General features: G+C 48.4%; 2 protein-coding genes across 2 annotated transcripts; one reads left to right on the top strand and one right to left on the bottom strand.

Annotated features, from left to right (window-relative positions):
• The first annotated feature begins 1699 nt into the window (after positions 1–1699).
• On the top strand, positions 1700–7924 carry LOC125429449 (general transcription factor IIH subunit 4-like). Its single transcript, XM_048490577.1, has 8 exons — positions 1700–1784; positions 2480–2591; positions 2682–2750; positions 4296–4379; positions 4978–5110; positions 6441–6571; positions 6812–6859; positions 7457–7924. Exons 1-8 carry the CDS (start codon positions 1711–1713, stop codon positions 7727–7729), a joined length of 924 nt encoding a protein of 307 aa, XP_048346534.1. The 5' UTR covers positions 1700–1710; the 3' UTR covers positions 7730–7924.
• On the bottom strand, positions 7748–22655 carry LOC125427737 (valine--tRNA ligase, mitochondrial-like). Its single transcript, XM_048487291.1, has 14 exons — positions 22514–22655; positions 20982–21341; positions 19597–19681; positions 17881–17981; positions 16423–16544; positions 15797–15863; positions 14946–15043; positions 13537–13618; positions 11535–11654; positions 11339–11450; positions 10070–10158; positions 9376–9466; positions 9134–9261; positions 7748–7753 (listed from the first exon to the last, which is right to left on the bottom strand). The coding sequence occupies exons 2-14, from the start codon at positions 21225–21227 to the stop codon at positions 7748–7750; spliced, it is 1347 nt and encodes a 448-aa protein (XP_048343248.1). The 5' UTR covers positions 21228–21341; positions 22514–22655.
• Between the last annotated feature and the right edge of the window lie 4 nt (positions 22656–22659).

The following is a 22659-nucleotide window of genomic DNA, read 5'->3' as shown; positions in this document are numbered from 1 at the left end:
GGGGGGGTGGGGGGGGGGGGGGGTGGGGGGGGGGGGGGGTGGGGGGGGGGGGGGGTGGGGGGGGGGGGGGGTGGGGGGGGGGGGGGGTGGGGGGGGGGGGGGGTGGGGGGGGGGGGGGGTGGGGGGGGGGGGGGGTGGGGGGGGGGGGGGGTGGGGGGGGGGGGGGGTGGGGGGGGGGGGGGGTGGGGGGGGGGGGGGGTGGGGGGGGGGGGGGGTGGGGGGGGGGGGGGGTGGGGGGGGGGGGGGGTGGGGGGGGGGGGGGGTGGGGGGGGGGGGGGGTGGGGGGGGGGGGGGGTGGGGGGGGGGGGGGGTGGGGGGGGGGGGGGGTGGGGGGGGGGGGGGGTGGGGGGGGGGGGGGGTGGGGGGGGGGGGGGGTGGGGGGGGGGGGGGGTGGGGGGGGGGGGGGGTGGGGGGGGGGGGGGGTGGGGGGGGGGGGGGGTGGGGGGGGGGGGGGGTGGGGGGGGGGGGGGGTGGGGGGGGGGGGGGGTGGGGGGGGGGGGGGGTGGGGGGGGGGGGGGGTGGGGGGGGGGGGGGGTGGGGGGGGGGGGGGGTGGGGGGGGGGGGGGGTGGGGGGGGGGGGGGGTGGGGGGGGGGGGGGGTGGGGGGGGGGGGGGGTGGGGGGGGGGGGGGGTGGGGGGGGGGGGGGGTGGGGGGGGGGGGGGGTGGGGGGGGGGGGGGGTGGGGGGGGGGGGGGGTGGGGGGGGGGGGGGGTGGGGGGGGGGGGGGGTGGGGGGGGGGGGGGGTGGGGGGGGGGGGGGGTGGGGGGGGGGGGGGGTGGGGGGGGGGGGGGGTGGGGGGGGGGGGGGGTGGGGGGGGGGGGGGGTGGGGGGGGGGGGGGGTGGGGGGGGGGGGGGGGGGGGGGGGGGGGGTGGGGGGGGGGAGGGGGGGGGGGGGGGGGGGGTGGGGGGGGGGGAGGAAGGGGGGGGGGGGGGGTGGGGGGAGGGGGGGGGGGGGGAGGGGGGGGGGGGGAGAGGGGGGGGAGGGGGGGGGGGGGGGGGAGGGGGGGGGGGGGGGGGGAGGAGGGGGGGGGGAGGGGGGGGGGGGGGGGGGGGGGGGTGATGAACTGGATTTGTTTCCCTACTCCCTATGCATGAAACCTTGGGCTAGTCACATTTCTCTCCAAACCCTCTCAGCCTCACAAGGTGTCTGTTGTAGGGAGAGGAAGGGAAGGAGTTTGTAAGTTGCCCTGAGACTCCTTACAGAAGGCAGGGTATAAATTCATCCTTCAGTCTGAATCTAGCCAGGGTGAATTGCCATCTCACATCTCTACTGGGGTGTCTCAAATAATGTTGTGCGTAAATTACTGGTCCTGGGATGGAGGTCTTTGCTTATTTCCATTTGCCTTAGGGGCTCGTTTCAATGGGGCACTTTTATGGACAGCTTTTGAAAATCAGCTGAGGCTAACTCAAAAGCCCATCCCAGACTGCATTCCTGAGATCCCTCAGCTGGCTCTATCCTAAGTGTGCTGTTGGAGACCCCATTCTTTCTTCAGCCAACCTGGGCCATATGGCGTGAGAGCCAATAGGCAGTAGATCTGTTTGTATGGTGATCCGCTATGATTGGGACTGCAGCTGGCTTAAAATGAAGCTACATTTGTTTCTGTCCTGGTGCTAAACTGAGCAGCCCTGAAGCGTCAGTGCAAAATGCAGCTAAGGAGGTCTGAGCCTTCTTCATTTGTCCCCTATGTTCCATTAGGTCATCCTGCACTTCATGGTCGGCTCTCCAAGTGCAGCAGTTAGCCAGGACTTAGCTCAGCTGCTCATTGAAGCTGGGCTGATGAAGAGGTAAGTGGCAGAGAAGACAGTGGACAACAAAGCTGACCAGACAATTTAAAAAGATTTATACTCGTAAGGTTGGGAATAAAGAGTAGATGGGTATAATCTGGCCTCCTTTGAAGTAACAGGGAGGGACATTTGGTCCCCATAGATTTCTGGTGAACAGCAGCTTTTATTTAGTCCCATGCTTCAGAAATAAAAATTTGAGTATTGTCACTAATGACAGTAAGGTTCCAAGTCAGGGAGTGGCTTTAAATGTCCTACACTGCGCCTCTTAGCATCTATAATATGCACTCTAGCCCTCAAAGAGGAGGGAAAAACTGAGGAGACCAGAGGAGAACAGCTACCTCTTTGTACAGGAGGTACATCTCTATTCCTGAACTGAATACTGGAATAGTGGCTGCTCTGTTCTCTCCCAGAATGCCTCTGTCTACCCTAGAGAGTGTGTTCAGTGTAGAAATAACTACTCCCTGTCTTGAAAACAGGACAGAGGAGAATGCAGGGATGTCCTCACTTAGTTAAAGCTTTCTTGTGTGGAGAAAAATGTACTTCTGTATACAGTGCGTGTGCATGCATATTTATGAGAGAGCTATGCAGAAGGCATACCTTCCTGCATTCCACCGCCCGCCCCCCCTCCACCGCCGCCCTCCTGAAGGTTCAGCGCCATTTGGCCTTTGACCTCTGTGCCTTTCTCTTCTCTTCAGTAGTGAGCCCGGAGAACCGCCTTGCATCACATCTTCCGGCTTCCAGTTCCTTCTGCTGGACACCTCTTCTCAGCTCTGGTACTTCATGCTGCAATATCTCCAGTCCGCTGAGGTGACTGCCCACCACCTCAGCCCCAGCCGCTCTAATTGTCCCCTGGCTGTGTTTTTAACCCTCTGCCTTTCTCTGCATTGCTCTTTACAGACCCGAGGCATGGATCTGGTGGAGATCCTTTCCTTCCTCTTTCAACTCAGCTTCTCCACTCTTGGCAAGGTGAGAGAGAGGGAGGCATTTCGCTCTGGTCCAATGCACTGTGGGGAGCCTACGAAGGGGGTGGTAAGAGAGATGGGGGTAAATTTCACTGTTATACATGAGAAGGAAAGAGTGCGTGTTTGTTTGTTGGTTTATTTGTTTGTTTTTACTCTTGCCAGTCAAGTCATTGGGTGATCTCTCTGGTCATTTTCTCTACAGTAATCCTAATTTAACAATTATATTTCATGCCCGCCACCTTTTCTCCTTGCTAAAAAGTCCTTGAAGCTTTACCCCTTAATAGGAAAGGTGACCACACACAGAATTACAAAGTCTCCGGTTCAAACCACAAAATGAGAAAAAAGTTCAATATCACAGGAAAGTAATTTTTTTTCAAAGTTCTGTTTCAAGAAGATTATTATTCTTCACCTTGAGTAGTGTTGTTCCCGGGGTGAGTGAAGAGGTGATCTGAATAGTGCAAACAAATCCCGGCGGGAGGGAAGGAACAGAAGTGGGGGCTCAGTACCAAAGCCCCATCACCCTCAGGGGGGGCGCAGGGGAAAGCACGGCCGCCCTTCTCACACCCCGGGACGAGAGAGAGAGAAGCAGCACGCTCCGCCTCAGCAGCTGCGAGTCGCCTTCTTCGAAAGGTGACCACATGCCTTAATCATCTTGGTTTCCTTTTTCCTCCTCCCCCTTCCTGATTATACAATAGGTTGTTTGGGATGACAAGTTCTGTACATGGTACTCCAGTGTGGCTGCACCAAAAATTAATATGGACTCAATTTCAATAAACATGCTTATCCTTCTTTTTTTTTCTGTGGAACTCAAAACAAAGGGATGGATCCAACAATCCTCTCACTCAAATGTGTGGGTCCTCCCCACATCCCATCCCAGCACAACAGACCCTTCTAGCTGAGAACATAGATTTCCCAATGTCAGAAGACCCCCATGAAGTAAGCCACATCAGACAATGGGCTGTACTGAGGAGGGGAAAGGTGGCCAAATTTCTCCTATCGGCACAATTCCACAGCTGATGGATTGTGAGTAATGCATTTCCAGGTGGTCCCCCACCCCTTGCAATACAGGAATTGGACATCAGATACAGTGATGTTCTCCATGTCTGGCTTGGAGACAGTCTGCTCAGCATGTATTCTCACGCTAAGCACTTTGCTGCTCATTGAAAGACGCTGGTCTAGCAGAAGTGCTTAGCACGAAAGGAAGCATTCTCCCTGCTGAAGGACAGCTTCCTCGGTGCCCAGAGAAAAGCACATGCAGAGGACAAGTGTAGGATCCAGGCTGTGGCCAGTATGAACATTCCAAACACTATGGATATGGTTAGAAGTCACCGTGGTAAAGAGCCTTAACTCTGCTTAAGATCCCAAAACATAGCGAAAATTCAAGATGCTAAGCCCCACCCCCAGATGGTGTGTTTTGGCTGTCACCATGGAACCCTTTGCCAGTGCAGAGATCAATATCCAGTCCACTTCAAATCACGATTTCATACTCTTGGTTAATTCCAGTGATATGCCTGCATGTGTGAACTCGCCCTGTTTTTCCTCCTTCCAGGATTATTCTGTGGAGGGGATGAGTGAATCGCTGCTAAATTTCCTTCAGCATCTTCGGGAATTTGGCCTGGTTTTTCAGAGGAAGGTAATGTGTGGAAAGGCATAAAAGATTGACATGAAAATGCTGGGGGGAAGAATTAGGACTAATAAAAGGAAACACTTCTTCACACAACGTGTGATTGGTGTTTGGAATATGCTGCCACAGGAGGTGGTGATGGCCACTAACCTGGATAGCTTTAAAAAGGGCTTGGACAGATTTATGGAAGTCGATCTCTGGCTACCAATCTTGATCCTCCTTGATCTCAGATTGCAAATGCCTTAGTTGACCAGGTGCTCAGGAGCAGCAGCAGCCGCAGAAGGCCATTGCTTTCACCTCCTGCATGTGAGCTCCCAAAGGCACCTGGTGGGCCACTGCAAGTAGCAGAGTGATGGACTAGATGGACTCTGGTCTGATCCAGCTGGCGTGTTCTTATGTTCTTATGGTTTTGGGGAAGCCAACATTGGGGAAAAGACACCCCAAAAGCTATAGGCTGGGGAACTGAATATGTTTACAGAAGCAATGAAAAAATGGGACTTGTGAATTGGGGTCATAGATACGGATTGTAAATTGGCCAACAGAGTTATAAATGAGAGAGTGGTCTCAAACCTGCCAGAGTCTTACTACTGCTGTCCTCCTGTTCCAGAGGAAATCCAGGCGTTACTATCCCACCCGTCTGGCCATCAACCTTTCTTCTGGCATCTCAGGCGTCACAGTGGACACCCACAACCAGGGCTACATCGTTGTGGAGACAAACTACAGGATCTATGCATACACAGGTCAGAGGTCAAAGCCCAGCATGTCCCCGCTGTTCTGATTGGTTGGCTTCACTGGGACCACACTGCCTTCCCTTCTCCTTGTTTGTTATCTTGGATCTTCCTCAAATCCTTGCCTACCTGCCTTTGCAAATCCCAGATAATGCACATGGTGCCGTGACACCTGAACTGACATTTTAATTAAGGTGGTTCCAAAACCTCTGGCCTTTAAAAAAATTGTTTGTTTAGAAAATGTGTATGCTCAAGGAAGCTTGTGGTCAAAATATTAAAACCGAGTCAGTAAAAGCTAATCTTATCAATGAAACAAGCCATCAAGAAAATAATATTTCAAATATCTTTACTTTCTCTTCCATGTGTGTTTTCTTTTGTGACCTCCCCAGTAGGGAATGGCCTAAATTATCTGAAATATCGTCATTTCCTCTTTCATGTGCATTCTCTTCTGTGACCTCCACGTTAGGGAATGGCCTCCCTGATAAGGTCAGGAAGACTCCTGCTCTCCTACTTTCCACAAACTTTGCAAAACTGCATTTTTCAGGAGGGTTCTTTTACACAGGTGATAGGACTGTACTGTAAGGAAATGGTTCAGGTAGATTCTTTGGTAAACAGACCGGGACTATGGGCTATACTATTGAACACTGTCTATGAAATTAGGGGTAAGCATGCTCCCACTGTGTAATTTCTGCATTCCTTAACATGCCTTGTTTCAGTGGTTATGCTTTGTATCTGCTCAGTTTCAGATCCTGGCTTGTTTTCATATCTTTGCAATCCAAACCCTATTGCCCTGTCCATTAGCTGTCCCCCCGCCTGGTGGTATTGACTTGCTTCATGTAATTTGCCTTGAGCCTCAATGAGAAAGGTGGCAAGTAAATAACAGAAGTAAAGGCCCCTTCCGCACACGCAAAATAATGCGTTTTCAAACCACTTTCACAACTGTTTGCAAGTGGATTTTGCTATTCCGCACAGCTTCAAAGAGCACTGAAAGCAGTTTGAAAGTGCATTATTCTGCATGTGCGGAATGAGCCAAAGAAATAAAAAATGTTAAGTGCTTCATCTAAGCTAGGTTCTCTGGGACATAGATGACTACCTATTTCAGTTCCAGGGTTTATTGGGCATGATAAAGGAGGGGGTATCTTGGAGCAAGTTAAGAGTATCTTGACATTATGACCTGCTGAATGCATGCAAGCACACGCATCCCCAGTCTGGGCTGAGGGAGATGATGTATTTAAAAGGTGCCCTTTCCAATTAGGTCTGACCTTGCCTACAGACTGTTCTGGAAATGAAAAGTGACTTTTTTTCTCTCTGCTTCTTCCCCTGTCTCTCTGCTCGCTTCCAGACTCTGAGCTCCAGATCGCCCTCATTGCTCTCTTCTCAGAAATGCTTTATCGCTTCCCCAATCTGGTAGTGGCTCAAGTCACGCGGGAGAGCGTGCAGCAGGCTATCGCAAATGGCATCACAGCAGACCAGGTGAGAATCACTGAGAGGCAGCTGGGACCTCTGCTGGTTTCCCTTTGGGCAGGCCAAATGGGGCCGATTGGCTACCATTTGTATGGAGAGCAGGGTAGTTTCCTCTGTTGTGGGATTCCATGTGGATGTTTCCCAGTGTGATCACAACCATCATCAGTGGCAGGAGTGAAGTAATTATGTCAGTCAAAATGTGTTAAGGCCAGCGTTTAACTAATTCTCTTAGCTCTGTATTTTCTACAGATCATTCACTTCCTACGTACTAGAGCCCACTCCGTGATGCTAAAACAGGTGAGGAAGATGGCGAAGGCTGGAAATTCCTAGCTCTGAAAGGCTGTCTTATATATTATATTTTATTATATGCATTTTTATCCCATTTATTTGTTTGTTTGGGAAAATTCTGTGCCATCTCTGCAGGAGCACATTGCTGGTGGATAATGTCATCAAGTAGCAGCCAAGTTATGGTGACCCTGTAGGGTTTTCAAGGCAAGAGATGCTCAGAGATGGTTTGCCATTACCTGCCCCTGCAACATTGAACTTCCTTGGAAGAGTCCTATCCAAATATTAACCAGGATCAGCCCTGATTAGTTTCCAAGACCTAGGAAGATTGGACTAGCCTGGACCATTCAAGGTGGTTTACAAATAGGTCATCCAAGGTGGTTTACAAAATAATAAAAACAAAACATTAATTCTGGATTTTATTTAATATCTTTTAAAAATATAAATCATACAAACATCATGTGTGCTTAAAGACCAAAACATTTCCCATCAATGGTAGAGTGGGGGGAGTGAGTGGGATTCCAGGTAAGGGGAAACAAGTAGATGCTAAGAGAGGGCTTGGAGCACCTTGGCCAGTGCCATAATTTCTCCTCTTTGATCCCTCCACAGACCCCTGTGCTGCCCCCCACCATCACGGACCAGATCCGCTTGTGGGAACTAGAACGGGACCGACTGCGCTTCTCTGAGGGTGTGTATCCGAAGGAAGAAAGCCTGTTGGGAATCAGCGGGAAATGTGATGAGGGAAGGGAGTATACATTCTCTCCCTTAGGCAGATTCTTGTGCTTTGACAGTCCCTCTCCATCTCTCCGTATCTCTTCGGAACAGTTATTAGTCTGCCTTTTCCCTCACGAACCCATCTGCTGCTTAGGTTCAGTGGCCTGAACGATGCTTTGCATGCCTTCACCACTGAAGGGGAAGCTGTCGGTGTGAAGGAACAGGCCTGGGGCTCTGAGGCAGTGGAACCACTTCCTTGTGGTTTGGAGCTGCCTCTGATCTTATAGGTGTTCAAAGAAGACGTCAAACCAACCTCTACCGGAAGGTCTGAGCTGCCAACTGAGTGTTGTGCCCCCTATCTGTCTGTCTGTCTGTTTATACTTTAAACCGCCCTCCCCCGAAGGGCTATATAACAGCTCCATTTTATTTCATTATAGATTATTTTAGATGTTTTTTCGGCTGTGTGGCTAGGGCAGTGATTTTCAGCCAGGGTTCTGTGGTACCCTGGGGTACCGTGAGCATGTCCCAGGGGTACCGTGGCAATTCTAACCCCCCCTCACTTTTGTGGTGTCTCCTGCCGGCGCCAGCAAAGACATGGAGCTGGCTCAGGGCAGGGCCTGTCACAAGGTCAGCAGCCACTTCCTGCCCCCCCCCCCAGTTCTTCCCTTCACCCTGGGAGGGGAAGGTGGGGGGTGGTGCAAGCAGGGGCATTGGGAGGGGAAGGTGGGGGGGATGGCAGGGGTACTGTGAGATATGAAGAGTGAGGTCAAGGGTACCGTGACATCGAAAAGGTTGGTAAACACTGGGCTAGGGTCTAGTGGTTTCAGCTCATAATGTTTTGCCCACATCTGTGGTGGGCATCTTCAAAGGCACGTCATGGTAAGACATATTACTCTCTGTGGCCCAGTGTGGAGTGTTTTGTGTAGTTGGGTATTTGCTTTGTCCATTCTCAGGTGGAAGGGGAAGAGGCGCATTTGCAATTATCCATAACAAATATGGTGGGGGGAATAATGAGGAACTTCGTGCTTTCTAGATGTGCTCCAAAATCTGCCCCATCAGAAGAAGAGTTTGGATTTATATCCCCCCTTTCTCTCCTGTAGGAGACTCAAAGGGGCTTACAATCTCCCTGCCCTTCCCCCCTCACAACAAACACCCTGTGAGGTGGGTGGGGCCTCACCTCCTACGCCACTGCTGCTCCTTCAGGCAGTTATATGCTGCAAGACAGCCCCTCTCTGACAAGAAGGTCAGATGACAGCTTTCCATAGCTGCTAGCTATGATGCTGAATGGAATCCCTATGTTTAAAAGCAGAATATTGTTTTTCCAGAGGCAACAGCATGCCCTGGCTACTGGTTTACACATGCTGCTTTAGGATTTCCCTGATGTATCTGGCTGGTTATCAAGGAAGATAGAACACTGGACTAGATGCGGCTGATTCTGGAAGACTGTTACGATCCTCTCAGGGAACATGTAATAGGCTACACCAGCTCTTTATACAATAACCTGACAGAGGGCACGCCAAATCATAAAAAAAAACCCAAGCAGCTTGGAAGCACCATAAAATCCACCCTTACCTGAAGCCATTCCCCACATTCAGGTGTCATAGTTCCATCCTCTGCAATGACAGAAACCACAGGAAGGCCATGCCTCCGCCCCAGTTCATAGTCAACATGGCTGTGCGCGGGTGTGATCTTCACAGCTCCTGAAAAAGAGTGTATAAAATGAGAGAGAACTCCCCTGAGGATAATTATCTTGGACCCAATGCCCGTATAGCACTCCTTTTGCCAGCAGTAGAGCGAGGCAGTTCAGTGCTCACCTGTGCCCACGTCCCGCTCCACCGAGGAATCAGTAATGATGGGGAGGAGCTGTCCAGTGAACGGGTGCTGAAGTCTCTTGCCATGCAGGTGCTGGCAAAAAACACAGAGGACAGATCTGATCACACTGCTGTCAGACACGAAGAAAAGACATATCCAATTGCTCCACTGAGCAGGGACCTCTGAGGTTGCCTTACACAAAGTCAGATTAGCCTGCTGTGGTCCTGCTATGACTGGCAGTAGCTCACTAGGTTTTCAAACAGGCAATTGCCTCCTTTTTGAGAAGCAATGCCAGGGATTGAAGAAGAAGAAGAAGAAGAGTTTGGATTTATATCCCCCCTTTCTCTCCTGCAGGAGACTCAGAGGGGCTTACAATCTCCTTGCCTTTCTCCCCTCACAACAAACACCCTGTGAGGTAGGTGGGGCTGAGAGAGCTCCGAGAAGCTGTGACTAGCCCAAGGTCACCCAGCTGGCATGTGTGGGAGTGTACAGGCTAATCTGAATTCCCCAGATAAGCCTCCACAGCTCAGGCGGCAGAGCTGGGAATCAAATCTGGTTCCTCCAGATTAGATACATGAGCTCTTAACCTCCTACACCACTGCTGCTAGTGCCCAGGACTCTTCAACTGTACAGCGTGTTTCTTACCATTGAGCAGTGTGCACGTGGATAAAGGACACCAGGTTAAAGCAGTCTTACCACATATCGGAGATCATCTGGATGAACAGCAACAGCCACGTCTCCCAACATGGTTTCTGGGCGGGTTGTGGCCACAGGAAGTTCCTCGCCTGTCCTCAAGTCAAGCAATGCAGGCATCAGACAGGAAGTAAGAAATAAGAGGGAAATCTTAGTCAGAAAACTGCATGATTGGCTGCAACCTAAGATTAGTTTCAACAGGGATGCAGGTGTCTTGGGGAGGGGGGCAGTTATTAGCAGTTTGTCCGTCCTAGGGCAGATTCAGCTTCCCACACTCAGAAAGCACTGTCCATAGTGACTGGTCATCTAAAAGAGATATGGAGTGTCTGTATTAAAAACCTAGGCATTGCAAAGGATTCTGGGGCAGATTCCGGGGTGCATTTTTAATTCTAGCCAGGCTTGTCAGACCTCTGAGTTGCCCCAAACTGAAAGTGCTCCCAAGGACATGCCAAATTTTATCTGTACAGACAACTAATCGCAAACAAATTTCCTGTTGTTGAAGTTCACCTGCCAATATTATTCATCTTGTCTTGAAACACGCATTAAATTTCCAAGGAATTGTAACCAATAACATCAATAATATAGTGTCACTGATTACCAGCACTTTCCAGGGAACACGAGAGCCCAGAAATATAGCCTAAAAATGAGAATAACTGAAAAGATTTGACTATCAAATGATGCTACAGCAAAGGTGGGACAGTCACTTTCTCTCAGTCTAAGCCAGTGATGGCGACCTTCTCTACATGTAGGAGACTCAAAGGGGCACCTTACAATCTCCGCCTGCTCTTCCCCTGAAACAGAAGTGCCCCTCTACACATCTAGGCTGGCCAGGGCTGCTGGGTTGATTATTAGCATTAAACCTAAAACTGTGACTAGCCCAAGGTCACCTAGCTGGCGTTGTGGGAATGCACAGGCCCAAATCATGAATTCTTCAGATAAGCCTCCACAACTCAAGCCGTTGGAAAGAGCTGGTTGCTTCAACCAAACCCACAGTTACCACCAGACTGAGTAACCTGCTCTTAGCCACTGCTCTTAGCCACTACGCCACTGCTGCACAGTAAAAATGAGAATAACTGAAAAGATTTGACTATCAAATGATGCTACAGCAAAGATGGGACAGTCACTTTCTCTCAGTCTAAGCTATTTCACAGGATTGTAGCAAAGATGCAGGTGGGCAAAACCCTTGTCTGCTGCCCTGAACTCCTTGAGTGCCAGCCAGAACACAAACAATGGTGTTTTCTTCCTTTAGAGCCGTGTCGTATCGTAACTCACCTTCCGCTCCTTCTACTTTGTAGGCAAATGTCACCAAGACTCCAAAGAGCACCTTGTCCTGCACCCCAGGAACAGAGAGTTCCGTCCGTCCCTCAAGCTGTCTGTTCTCCACCTATCAGAGCAGCAATATCCGTCAGTTGCCTCTATACAAAAAGTGCCAGAAAATCCCACCATCGTTTTGAGGCTACTCTCATACCTCAATGTCCGAAATGGCAGAGCGCAAGGCACATGACCAGTTCACCAGCTGCCTGTCCCGATAAATCAGCCCCTCCTCATGCAGTTGCACAAAAGCCTCAGTGACAGCTTGGAAGAAGTCCTACAGAAGGAACAGGAAGTAGAATTATTGCAGCTAAAGGCAGTTTGTGGCATAAATAAAAGACAAACCTACCAATGTCTGGGCCAGTACATTAAACACAAATCTTCTCCATGACCGACAACATTTAGGAACCATTCATTTTTTTAAAAAATGTTAAATACTGTATGCACTGGTGTTTATTAAATAAGTAAGAACATAAGAACATAAGAGCTAGCCTGTTGGATCAGACCAGAGTCCATCTAGTCCAGCACTCTGCTACTCGCAGTGGCCCAACAGGGAGCTCACATGCAGGATGTGAAAGCAACGGCCTTCTGCTGCTGCTGCTCCTGAGCACCTGGTCTGCTAAGGCATTTGCAATCTGAGATCAAGGAGGATGAAGATTGGTAGCCATAAATCGACTTCTCCTCCATAAATCTGTCCAAGCCCTTTTTAAAGCTATCCAGGTTAGTGGCCATCACCACCTCCTGTGGCAGCATATTCCAAACACCAAGTACCTCGCCTTTCCTCCAAGGTAGGTCTTCAAACTATGGCCCTCCAGATGTTCATGGACTACAATTCCCATCAGCCCCTGCCAGCATGGCCAAGCGGTAGAGCTCATGAATTGTAGTCTATGAACCTCTGGAGGGCCATAGTTTGAAGACCCCTGCTCCAAGGAGTAAAAGCAACAGTTTCACCTCTCAACAATCACATGAAATAGATCAAGCTGAGAGTGGTGGACCACAGGAAGCTTCACAGCTGACCAGGATGTGAATCCATTTCCCACATTCAGTATACAAGCGACTGACTCACACTGAGGCTATCCTACTGATGGTAGTATAAAGTCTTGCATTATATGTGCGACTGTCTATTAAAAACACTTGAAAACTTTAACTGGTCTAAAACTCTACTCTTTTTTTTGCCATTAAGTTGCAGCTAACTTTTAGCAATCACTCCTGAGGTTTCCAAGGCAAGGACATCACCTGCCTCTGCCTAGCAACACTGCACTTCCTTGATAGTCTCTCATCACGTACTAACCTGCTCAAACTTCCACGATCTTGGGAGATGGGAGGTAATAATGAAGCATATCTACAACCACGTTCTGATAATTGCATCGGCTTCTGCCACAGGTTTCTGCGCAAAATTCAGCATGTTGCTTTTCAGTTTAAAACCATACAGTGATTAGATGTAAGGTTCTACAGCAGTGGTTCTCAACCTGTGGGTCGCGACCCCTTTGGGGATCCGACGACCCTTTCACAGGGGTCACCTAAAACCATCGGAAAACACAGATTTCCGATGGTCTTAGGAACCGAGACACAAATAATTTTATGGTTGGGGGTCACCACAACATGAGGAGCTGTATTAAAGGCCCGCAGCATTAGGAAGGTTGAGAACCACTGTTCTACAGAGATGTTTACCCTCATACAAACAGTCACTCATGGAAAGGCCCTTTCAGAGGTTGACACAAGATGCCAATTTGTTCCCACTGCTGATCTCCTTCCAGGGATGGGGGAGAGATTCTATTCTGTCGCACTTCATTTGAAGGCTGACTTTGGGTAAAACTTCAATTTTGACAGCTCCCTCCGCTGCTAATATGTTTCTGGTGTGGTATTTATCACATGTTCAGGTCTTTTATGATGGTGTTTCAACGTGATGGTTGTTTTAGTGGCTTGCAAACCACTTTGTAAACGTCAGTGAAACAAATGGTGTGCAAACGTAGGAAATAAATATGAAATTGACATAACGGGTGTTGCTAATCGTCTCGAAATATTTCAGGAGGAGAATTTTGTGAGACTTGTCCCTACTCCAAAACTCAGTCACTTTCCTCTGCAGACGTAAGGGGATAGGGAACCTACAAATCGTGAATCGACTGGACATTCACATTATGTATTTCACTGCCACTTACAGAATCCATGGTGAAACAGGCTCTATCCCAGTCCAATGAAGCTCCCATCACCTTCAGCTGCTGGAGTATATCATTCCCTTTCCTGATTTCAGGGAGAAATAAAAGCAATACCAAACTTCTTACCAAAATCTGAGATTCACAGTAACTTTTTTGTTTTGTTTTTCACTGTTGCTGCGAAGTAACTTTTTTGTTGTTGTTGAGGAAGAGGATGCGCCTCCCCACCTCGCATCTTGCTCTAGTATAATATACCCTAGTATAGTAACCATTTCTTACAAGATCAAGCCAACGCAATACCACAATCACAGGACAGGAAGGCTGATGTGGAATTAAGAACATAAGAACAAGCCAGCTGGATCAGACCAGAGTCCATCTAGTCCAGCTCTCTGCTACTCGCAGTGGCCCACCAGGTGCCATTGGGAGCTCACGTGCAGGATGTGAAAGCAATGGCCTTCTGCTGCTGTTGCTCCCGATCACCTGGTCTGCTAAGGCATTTGCAATCTCAGATCAAAGAGGATCAAGATTGGTAGCCATAAATCGACTTCTCCTCCATAAATCTGTCCAAGCCCTTTTTAAAGCTATCCAGGTTAGTGGCCATCACCACCTCCTGTGGCAGCATATTCCAAACACCAATCACACGTTGTGTGAAGAAGTGTTTACTTTTATTAGTCCTAATTCTTCCCCCCAGCATTTTCAATGGATGCCCCCTGGTTCTAGTATTGTGAGAAAGAGAGAAAAATTTCTCTCTGTCAACATTTTCTACCCCATGCATAATTTTATAGACTTCAATCATATCCCCCCTCAGACGCCTCCTCTCCAAACTAAAGAGTCCCAAACGCTGCAGCCTCTCCTCATAGGGAAGGTGCTCCAGTCCCTCAATCATCCTCGTTGCCCTTCTCTGCACTTTTTCTATCTCTTCGATATCCTTTTTGAGATGTGGCGACCAGAACTGAACACAGTACTCCAAGTGCGGTCGCACCACGGCTTTATATAAGGGCATGACAATCTTTGCAGTTTTATTATCAATTCCTTTTCTAATGATCCCCAGCATAGAGTTTGCCTTTTTCCCAGCTGCCATGCATTGAGTTGACATTCCCATGGAACTATCAACTAAGACACCCAAATCCCTTTCCTGGTCTGTGACTGATAGAACTGACCCTTGTAGCGTGTATGTGAAGTTTGGATTATCAGCTTAAATAAAAATAATCCAGTCCATTTTCTTTTGGATGCTTAATGAAAAAACGCAGACTATATTCTACTTAGAAAGGAAGTAAATTTGCTCCTTCCTTTAATATAAACATACAGTATTAAACTATGTGAATTCAGGTTTCACCTTGACATGTTCAATCTCTCACAGACCCCAACCACTAACTTGAGCCCAAGGCTGCAGGCTTAGATTTAGACACACTCACTCCTCTTTCCAGTTCCAAACTTCCTGCAAGAATTCTTCTCGTGTCAGGTCTTGGCGAAGGGCTCCCCGTTCTTTCCAGATTTTTCTCTCCACCACAGCCTGGCCAGTTGCGAGAAAGAGGAATTCAAGAGTCAGAAACTTGACTGGAAGCCCTATCTTCCAATAAATCCTGGCAGCCTCAGTTAACGACAGTCAAAAGGTAAATTGTCCCTCGATCAGATTTTGTATGGAATTAAATGTGAGCGATATTTTCAGTACATGCACAGAAGGAGAACATGTTTAAACACTAAATCCCTAAGAACAGCACTTTACGGAAGACTAAGTATTAGTTGTTTCTTTTATGTATAGATAATATGTATTGATGTATGTATTGATGTAACAAACCTTATTCAACTTCAAATTATTAAGGAGGAAATATTAGATTTCAGTAAGAAAGACGAAGTATATAGATATGATGGACTAGTTTATATGTATCTCAGGTCATCTAGTTAGAATTTAATATACAAATCTCTTTCTGTATAAAACAGCAACAAATAAATAGATAGATCGAAATTGAACTGAATTATATGTATTAGATTATATGTATCCTAGCTGGAAGTATATTAGTTTAAAAACTGTGATGCATAAGTTAGAATGAGTTGTTTTAAAATGGATAGAATTTTTCAAGTAATAACTTTATGTAAAAACTTATATGTAACAATTTCTGTTCATCCTGCAATAACTGAAATTCAAATTGTCAATTTTTCTTACTCAATAAAATTTAATTAAAAAAAAAGAAGGAAGATGATGGGGAAATACTGGTCCACTGCATAAGCTTTCCCTTTCGAATGAGCCAGAATTGGTGGTTCTCACCTGAGTGGCAATCCCGGCGTGATCTGAACCCGGAACCCACAGCACTTGGCAGCCTTCCATCCTCTTCCTGTGACATGTCAACCAAAAACAAAAAAACACAAAAGCTCAGGAGCTCAGAGGTGTACAATATCCGGCTGCTAAATATTCTTATTGGGTGGGAAAGTGGCATACAAATGTTTTAAATAAAACATTTATATTTAAATACAACTAGCTGGACCTGTCAATCTAAAGCCAGATCAGGACAAAAGCCAGTGGTGCTCAGAAACTATTTTCTTTCTTCTCACTCCCCAAGCCGGGAGGAACCAAAGCTCAGTGACTCAGCCCATGACATGCATGGGGGGAAAGTACCAGGTTCAGTGGGCATATGGGGGATACATGGGAAGAGAGCGGCCTCATCAAGCACTTTGGGGGCTCAAAAAGAGCCTGCTGCACTCTTGCCGTGCACACGAAATCCAGAATTACCTTCAAGGTTAGGTGATTCCTCAGCAAGACAAGGAACACAAGTTACCAACGGCTCTGCCTAAACCCCCCGGGTATCAGTTTTTAATCCATTCCATTTAAATGCTTAAATCCCAGGGGCCTCTAGATGCACAGCCACCTCCCAGACCTTCAAAGATGTCACTTACCACCGTACCAAAGCATCTTCAATAGCTACTGTCAAGGCATGTCCCAAGTGCAGGGACCCTGTGATGTTTGGAGGTGGAATGGGGAGGGAGAACACGTCAGGCTTCTGATGGGGCAATTGATTCTGCCAAAAGAGAGGTGGAAAAAGGAATGGTCTATGGTGAGTACTATTATTCCTGCCAATGATTACAGAGTGGGATCTGAAACAAAGAGCGGCTTGTCTAAGGAAGCACAGCAAGTTCATACTGAAGGAAATATCTGAGCAGACCTTCTTGATTTGTGTCTTGGCTTTGGTTCACGAATGCAAGTAAGTGAGATGGCAGAGAACTGAGCTGATGCTACCAACTGCAGCTGGAGGATCACATTTTTGGCATGTTAAAAACTCCCTGCAAGTAGAAAACTAGCACAAGAGGCAAAGGGAGGGGGGAGACAGAATAACAGAATCTTTTCTCCCTGCTTGCTAGCTGTTTGTCTCATATCTTCTCTCGTATCTTCAGGACCGTCTTACCCCACATGTCCAGGCCCTTACCTCCAGCTGTCCAGGCCCTGCAGGACCTTGGTGAGTTCCGCAGGGCCTGTAATACTGAGTTGTTCCACCGGGCCTTTGGTGGGACCAGTCGCTGATGTGGTGCCCTTCGGTAGTCCCCTTTTTGGTGGTCCCCATAACATCAGAGAGACCTACTGTCACTCTCACCGGGGGGAGGGTTTAGTGACTGGACGCAAGGAACTGAAAATTGGAACGCCGTTTTATAGGGGTTTTTAGTTGTTTTAATACCAATAGAGCCGTAAGTTTGAACTGTAAATTATCGATGTTTTAAACTGTGCTCTACTTACAGGATTTTAACCGCCCAGAGCCCTTCGCGGGAGGGCGGTATACAAAGTTAATAAATAATAATTTAAAAAGGGGCTTGGACAGATTTATGGAGGAGAAGTCGATTTATGGCTACCAATCTTGATCCTCTTTGATCTGACATTGCAAATGCCTTAACAGACCAGGTGCTCGGGAGCAACAGCCACAGAAGGCCATTGCTTTCACCTCCTGCATGTGAGCTCCCAGGGGCACCTGGTGGGCCACTGCGAGTAGCAGAGAGCTGGACTAGATGGACTCTGGTCTGATCCAGCTGGCTTGTTCTTATGTTCTTGTGTTCTTAATAGAGATTTCTTTATGCAAAGGACCATCTGAAGATGGAACCCCTCACCTATAACATGAAGCAGCATAGCCCCCTCATTCTGCAGCCCGTATGAGTCAACTCTCTGTCTCTTAGCTGCTATGATTCACCGTCTGAAGACAGAGCAACCTCCATCATCAGGTGCATCCCGGTTCCACCTTGTAGCATCGCTAGCACCAAGATCCACCCATCTGTTCATTTGCCCACCCATCAAATTCAAAGGAAGAGCCCTCAGCTTATTCACTTACAACAGAATTGTATACAGCTAATTGACATCAGATAATTCCCTACCTGGTATTCTGGTTTAAAAAATCCCTCCTTCACCCACCAAGCATACCAAGCAGCTTCAATGAAGCGTGGGCTATAGGAGGCGGGCAGTGGTCCCGAGGTATCTGCGCATAAGAGAAAAAATACAGAGAAACATATTTTGTTTTGCTTTTTACGGACATTGTTCAGGCTTTAAGCTGCACAAGTGTAGTCAAATGTATTACAAGGTGTAAAATCCATCAGCCTTTAAGTTTTTAATAAGCAAGTTTCCAGCTCTCATGACGGAAACCTTGGGAATGTGAGGGTGAGGTCTGATCCCCAGAAGGAGACTAAGGATTTACTTGATAATTTGTTACTACGCATCTTTTTCTTTCCCCAATCTCACTTTGTCATTTTCCCAATTATCAAAATGTAAATAGTCGGCTCCTCAGCCCAAAAATCTGTTGGTTTTATTTATGTTACTTTATGACAAACCATAGACAAAAAAGACAGGTTGAGGGATGTGTAAAATGGCTTGTCTTTCCTTCTGATGGCTACTGGTTTTTTCCCATGGGAGCTAACTTTCACACTTGTAACAAGAAGAAGAAGAAGAGAAGAGTTTGGATTTATATCCCCCCTTTCTCTCCTGCAGGAGACTCAAAGGGGCTGACAATCTCCTTGCCCTTCCCCCCTCACAACAAACACCCTGTGAGGTAGGTGGAGCTGAGAGAGCTCGAGAAGCTGTGACTAGCCCAAGGTCACCCAGCTAGCGTGTGTGGGAGTGCACAGGCTAATCTGAATTCCCCAGATAAGCCTCCACAGCTCAGGTGGCAGAGCTGGGAATCAAACCCGGTTCCTCCAGATTAGATACACGAGCTCTTAACCTCCTACGCCACTGCTGCTCCAAAGCAAGAACCACACCAGAAGAGTGAGTTTGGTTATATCCCCTATACTCAGGAGACTCAAAGGGGCTGATAATCTCCGCCCCTCACAACAAACACCCTGTGAAGTGGGGTGAGACCAGAAGGCTCGGCTGTGACTGGCCAAGGTCACCCAGCTGAAGCGTGTGTGGGAGTGCACAGGCTAATCGATTACAGATAAGCCTCCACAGCTCAGTGTAGGCTGGGAATCAAACCAGTTCCCTCCAAAGTTAGATACGAGCTCTTAACCTCCTACGCCTGCTGCTCCAAAGCAGGAACCACCAGGTGGGAGGGATGCGTTTTCCCGATGCGCTTCGGTTTCTTACCTTCTCTCGGCTGCAGAGCCCGGGGACGTAACACCATTATTACTAGCCCTGGAGGCGTCGCCACCATGGCCACGAGGATGCTGCGTTTCCCCGTGCCGCTTCAGTTCCCCTCTTACCTTCTCTCGGCTGCAGAGCCCAGGGGACATGCCTCGTGGCCACCAGCCCTGGAGGCGTCGCCATGGCCACAGGGGCGTGTCTCCTGGCCTCTGCAAAGCGACGGCAGCCGGCAGAAGGTAAGAGCGGAACTGAAGCGGCGGGCCCCACGCAAAGGCAGCCCCACAGGCCACTGGGCCACTGGGGCCGTTTGCAGGACAGCGTGTGAACAGCCCCAGGAGGTGCACTAGCATCAAGTATGCCGGTGCATCCCCGTGCGGAACAGGCCTTTGACTGCAGTACTGCACTGCGCCACTCTGCAACATGGGGCTTCTTTTTGTGTGTGTGTGTGTGGGAGGGGGGGAAAGGAGATAAGAAAGAGATAATGCACACACAGAAGGTCAAAAATATTTCCATTGTACCTTTCTTTTCTCCAGCTACAGTGGGAATGTCGTACAGAACTGCATTTTTCAAAGTCAGGGTCTTGCTTTGTCTTGGAAGCTCGTTCTAAGGACAGGAAATGCAAAGAGAAATTTTACAAACAGACCTCTGGACCAAGAGGAAAGCAATGTTATCCACCCTTTAATGGGGAAGGGCATAAAATACCACACACGTTTTTATAAAGCAAGTGGAAGGGTCAGCATATTACAACAATAACTGCTGACTGCCAAGTCACAACTGACTCATGACAACCCAGGACTAGGACGTTTTTAAGGCAAGAGGTGAGCTGAGAGAGTTTGCCTGTGCCTGTATAGCAACCCAGATCTTCTTTGGTAGCCTCCCATCCAAGTACTAACCTTGGCCAACCCTACTGAACTGCCAAGCTCCAATGAGATCAAACTAGGCTGGACTTTACTGCAACTCACGCAGTCCTTCCAAATTCCAAATCAAAGTTTATGTATTTATAACTGCTTCAACTCTCAGATAACCGGAACAATTTGTGTTACACCAGTGCAACCCCACCACCTCTGAATGGTGAACTGGTTCAATCTCCTTTGCTTAGTTCAATTTCCCATGAGATCAAACCAGGCTGGGCTTTAGTGCAACTCACACAGAGTCATATAAAGCATCTTTCCAAATTCCAAATCAAAGCTTACAAATTTATAACTGCTTCAACTCACAGATAACCTGAACAATCTGTGTTACACCGGTGCAACCCCACACCTCTGAATGGTGCACTAGTTCAATTTCCTTTGCAACCTATCTGTCCTTAGAGGTACTGCTCTGTGTGCTCTACCTTCAGTGATAAGGTAAAAAGAAGTCACAGATAGGGATATTACTAGGGCAATAAGTTGATTGTGAAATACTTTCTCCACAGCTGCTCACCACCTAGCTTCCTAAGTATTACAGCTTAAGTAAGGCAGTTGTGGATTTATTCAAAATTGACCATTCAGTTTTGTAAAACCTGAAAATATTGATAACAGATCTGGCTAACACTGGTGCAATACTTTAATGTTAACTATGATGTGTTTAACTCTGCTGCCATTTTAACAAGAAGTTTTGCCTGCAGCTTTTATCGTTTTTTAATTGCTGCAGGATAATTTGCTAATTTGTAGCTACTGACATTTGTCACAGTGGATGCAAGTGACCTGAGCATGCTTTTGGGGGGTTTTTTTTGTAAAAGACTAACTGCTAAATATTTTAAATGAATTCTATCTACTTTATGCTCTGCACAACAGATCACAAAACCACCAGGTCACCCCATTCCTGATCTGGTCTACAGATCTGTCAGCATCTAACTTCATCCCCTTATTAATTATTAGTCAGTCAGTGTTTAGCCATCTTCAGTTTTCCCAGAATGCCTCACCTTCTGGCCTGCCACGAGCCGGGCTTCAATGGATTCCATTCTCTCCCGCTGCCGCTTCTGTTTCTCTGCCCTGTTTTTCAGATGAGACATTCTCCCTGCCTGCTTCTTGGGGTCAGGCTTGTTGGCTTGGGAGTATGCCTTCCACCCACCAGGCACCTCCCAGCTTCTCTTCTCGGCCCGGAGAAGCAGACGGCAGAGGGAACGCAGCCTCTGGCTGGTGCCAAAATTCAGCTGAGTTGAGGGCATGTTGGGGAGCGGCTGTGTTCAATTCTTACAGATGTGTGGATGGAAAATTATGAATCTTCTCTCACAGGCCGTAGAAATCCCCTCTCTCTTCAGTAGGTGTGTAGGAGACACAATCTGCCCACGTACAAAAGCCAGCAAACAAAATTAAGCAAGACTCTAAGACTCTAAGCACCACAAGTATTTGGTTCACACATTTTTCATTTGTGCTCATTAACATCTAGTTTGTTCAGCAAAGAGGCGGCAGAAGTTTATCGCCTGACATCAGAACTATTTACATATGTGAATTTTGCCTCATGCCAGTTGAGTGAACACACTCTATTCCCAGGGTACTTCTTTCACTAATCAGGAAAAATCAAGCATTATGCGTCCAGAATTTCATACCACCTTCTCTCAACTTCTGCATCACAACTAGTATTACTAACTTCCCTCCCAGCACAGCCCACAGTTTTTATCAGCAGGCAGAAATTCAGCAGGTGAGAAATATTTTTTCCGGTCCTGCAAATATTATCGGGAAGAGCTTCACTAGCTGAATTTCACATTGGAACGAGGCTGTTCAAAGGCCAATACGATTCGGTGCTATCATTTGAACAAGAGTTTATACCCCTGCCTTTCTCTTCTGTAAGGACTCTCAAGGTGGCGTACAAATTCCTTCCCTTCCTACAACAGACACCTTGTCAGGCAGGTGGGGCTGAGAGTTCTGAGAGAACTGTGACTAGCCCAGCAGGCTTCATGCAGAGGAGCAGGGAAATAAATCCAGTTCACCACTCATGGGGACTCCACCATTCATGAGGAGGAGTGGGGAATCAAACCCACGTCTCCAAATCAGAGTCTGCCACTCTTAACCAACAAACCACCAATCCCAGATGACATGTGGAGTAGGAGGACCTGCTGCGCTGTGAGCGGGGAAAGAAGAGTGTGGATTCATACCCCACCTTTCTCTACTGTAAGGAGTCTGAAAGCGGGTTACAAACGTCTCCCCTTCCTCACCTCATAGCGGACGCTTTGTGAGGTACGTGGGGCTGAAAGAGTTCTGAGAGAACTGTGACAGCACTAAGTGACCCAGTTCATGCGCAGGAGCGGGGAAATCAACCCAGTTCACCAGGTAAAAATCCGCCGCTCGTGTGGAGGTGTGGGGAATCAAACCCGGTTCTGCAGATCAGAGTCCTTTAACCACTACACCCCCCTGCCTCCAGCCACTGAACCCCATTCCCGTCCCATTCTCAGAGCTGGGGAAAGTGCCCAGGAGTCCGGCTCCCTTACACCGCAAGTGCTGGCTGCAGATTTACCTTTAAATGCACCAAATGTAACAGAGCACAACATCCTTCGCCTGTGCCTCCACTGCAGGGATGGTGGTGGTTGCTAGCCTCTGAAAAGGAATGGGGGGGAATCCGCTCACGTGCAACATGCAGCCCTACCCACGAGGCAGGCTTCC

This window comes from Sphaerodactylus townsendi, linkage group LG03 (assembly GCF_021028975.2).
Source record: "Sphaerodactylus townsendi isolate TG3544 linkage group LG03, MPM_Stown_v2.3, whole genome shotgun sequence".
NCBI lineage: Eukaryota > Metazoa > Chordata > Lepidosauria > Squamata > Sphaerodactylidae > Sphaerodactylus > Sphaerodactylus townsendi.
This window is presented reverse-complemented; position numbering and strand designations above follow the sequence as displayed.

What these genes read in the sequence shown, in the direction of transcription:
- LOC125429449 (XM_048490577.1), top strand. Translation starts at nt 1,711, where the DNA reads ATGGTCGGCTCTCCAAGTGCAGCAGTTAGCCAGGACTTAGCTCAGCTG. An exon ending in GCTTCTCCACTCTTGGCAAG is followed by an intron (nt 2,751 to 4,295) that starts GTGAGAGAGAGG and finishes TCCTCCTTCCAG; the next exon opens with GATTATTCTGTGGAGGGGAT. An exon ending in CAGGATCTATGCATACACAG is followed by an intron (nt 5,111 to 6,440) that starts GTCAGAGGTCAA and finishes GCTCGCTTCCAG; the next exon opens with ACTCTGAGCTCCAGATCGCC.
- LOC125427737 (XM_048487291.1), bottom strand. Translation starts at nt 21,227, where the DNA reads ATGCCCTCAACTCAGCTGAATTTTGGCACCAGCCAGAGGCTGCGTTCC. An exon ending in GTTTGGAACTGGAAAGAGGA is followed by an intron (nt 13,619 to 14,945) that starts GTGAGTGTGTCT and finishes CCCTGAAATCAG; the next exon opens with GAAAGGGAATGATATACTCC. An exon ending in CCTGTTTCACCATGGATTCT is followed by an intron (nt 11,655 to 13,536) that starts GTAAGTGGCAGT and finishes TTCCTTCTGTAG; the next exon opens with GACTTCTTCCAAGCTGTCAC.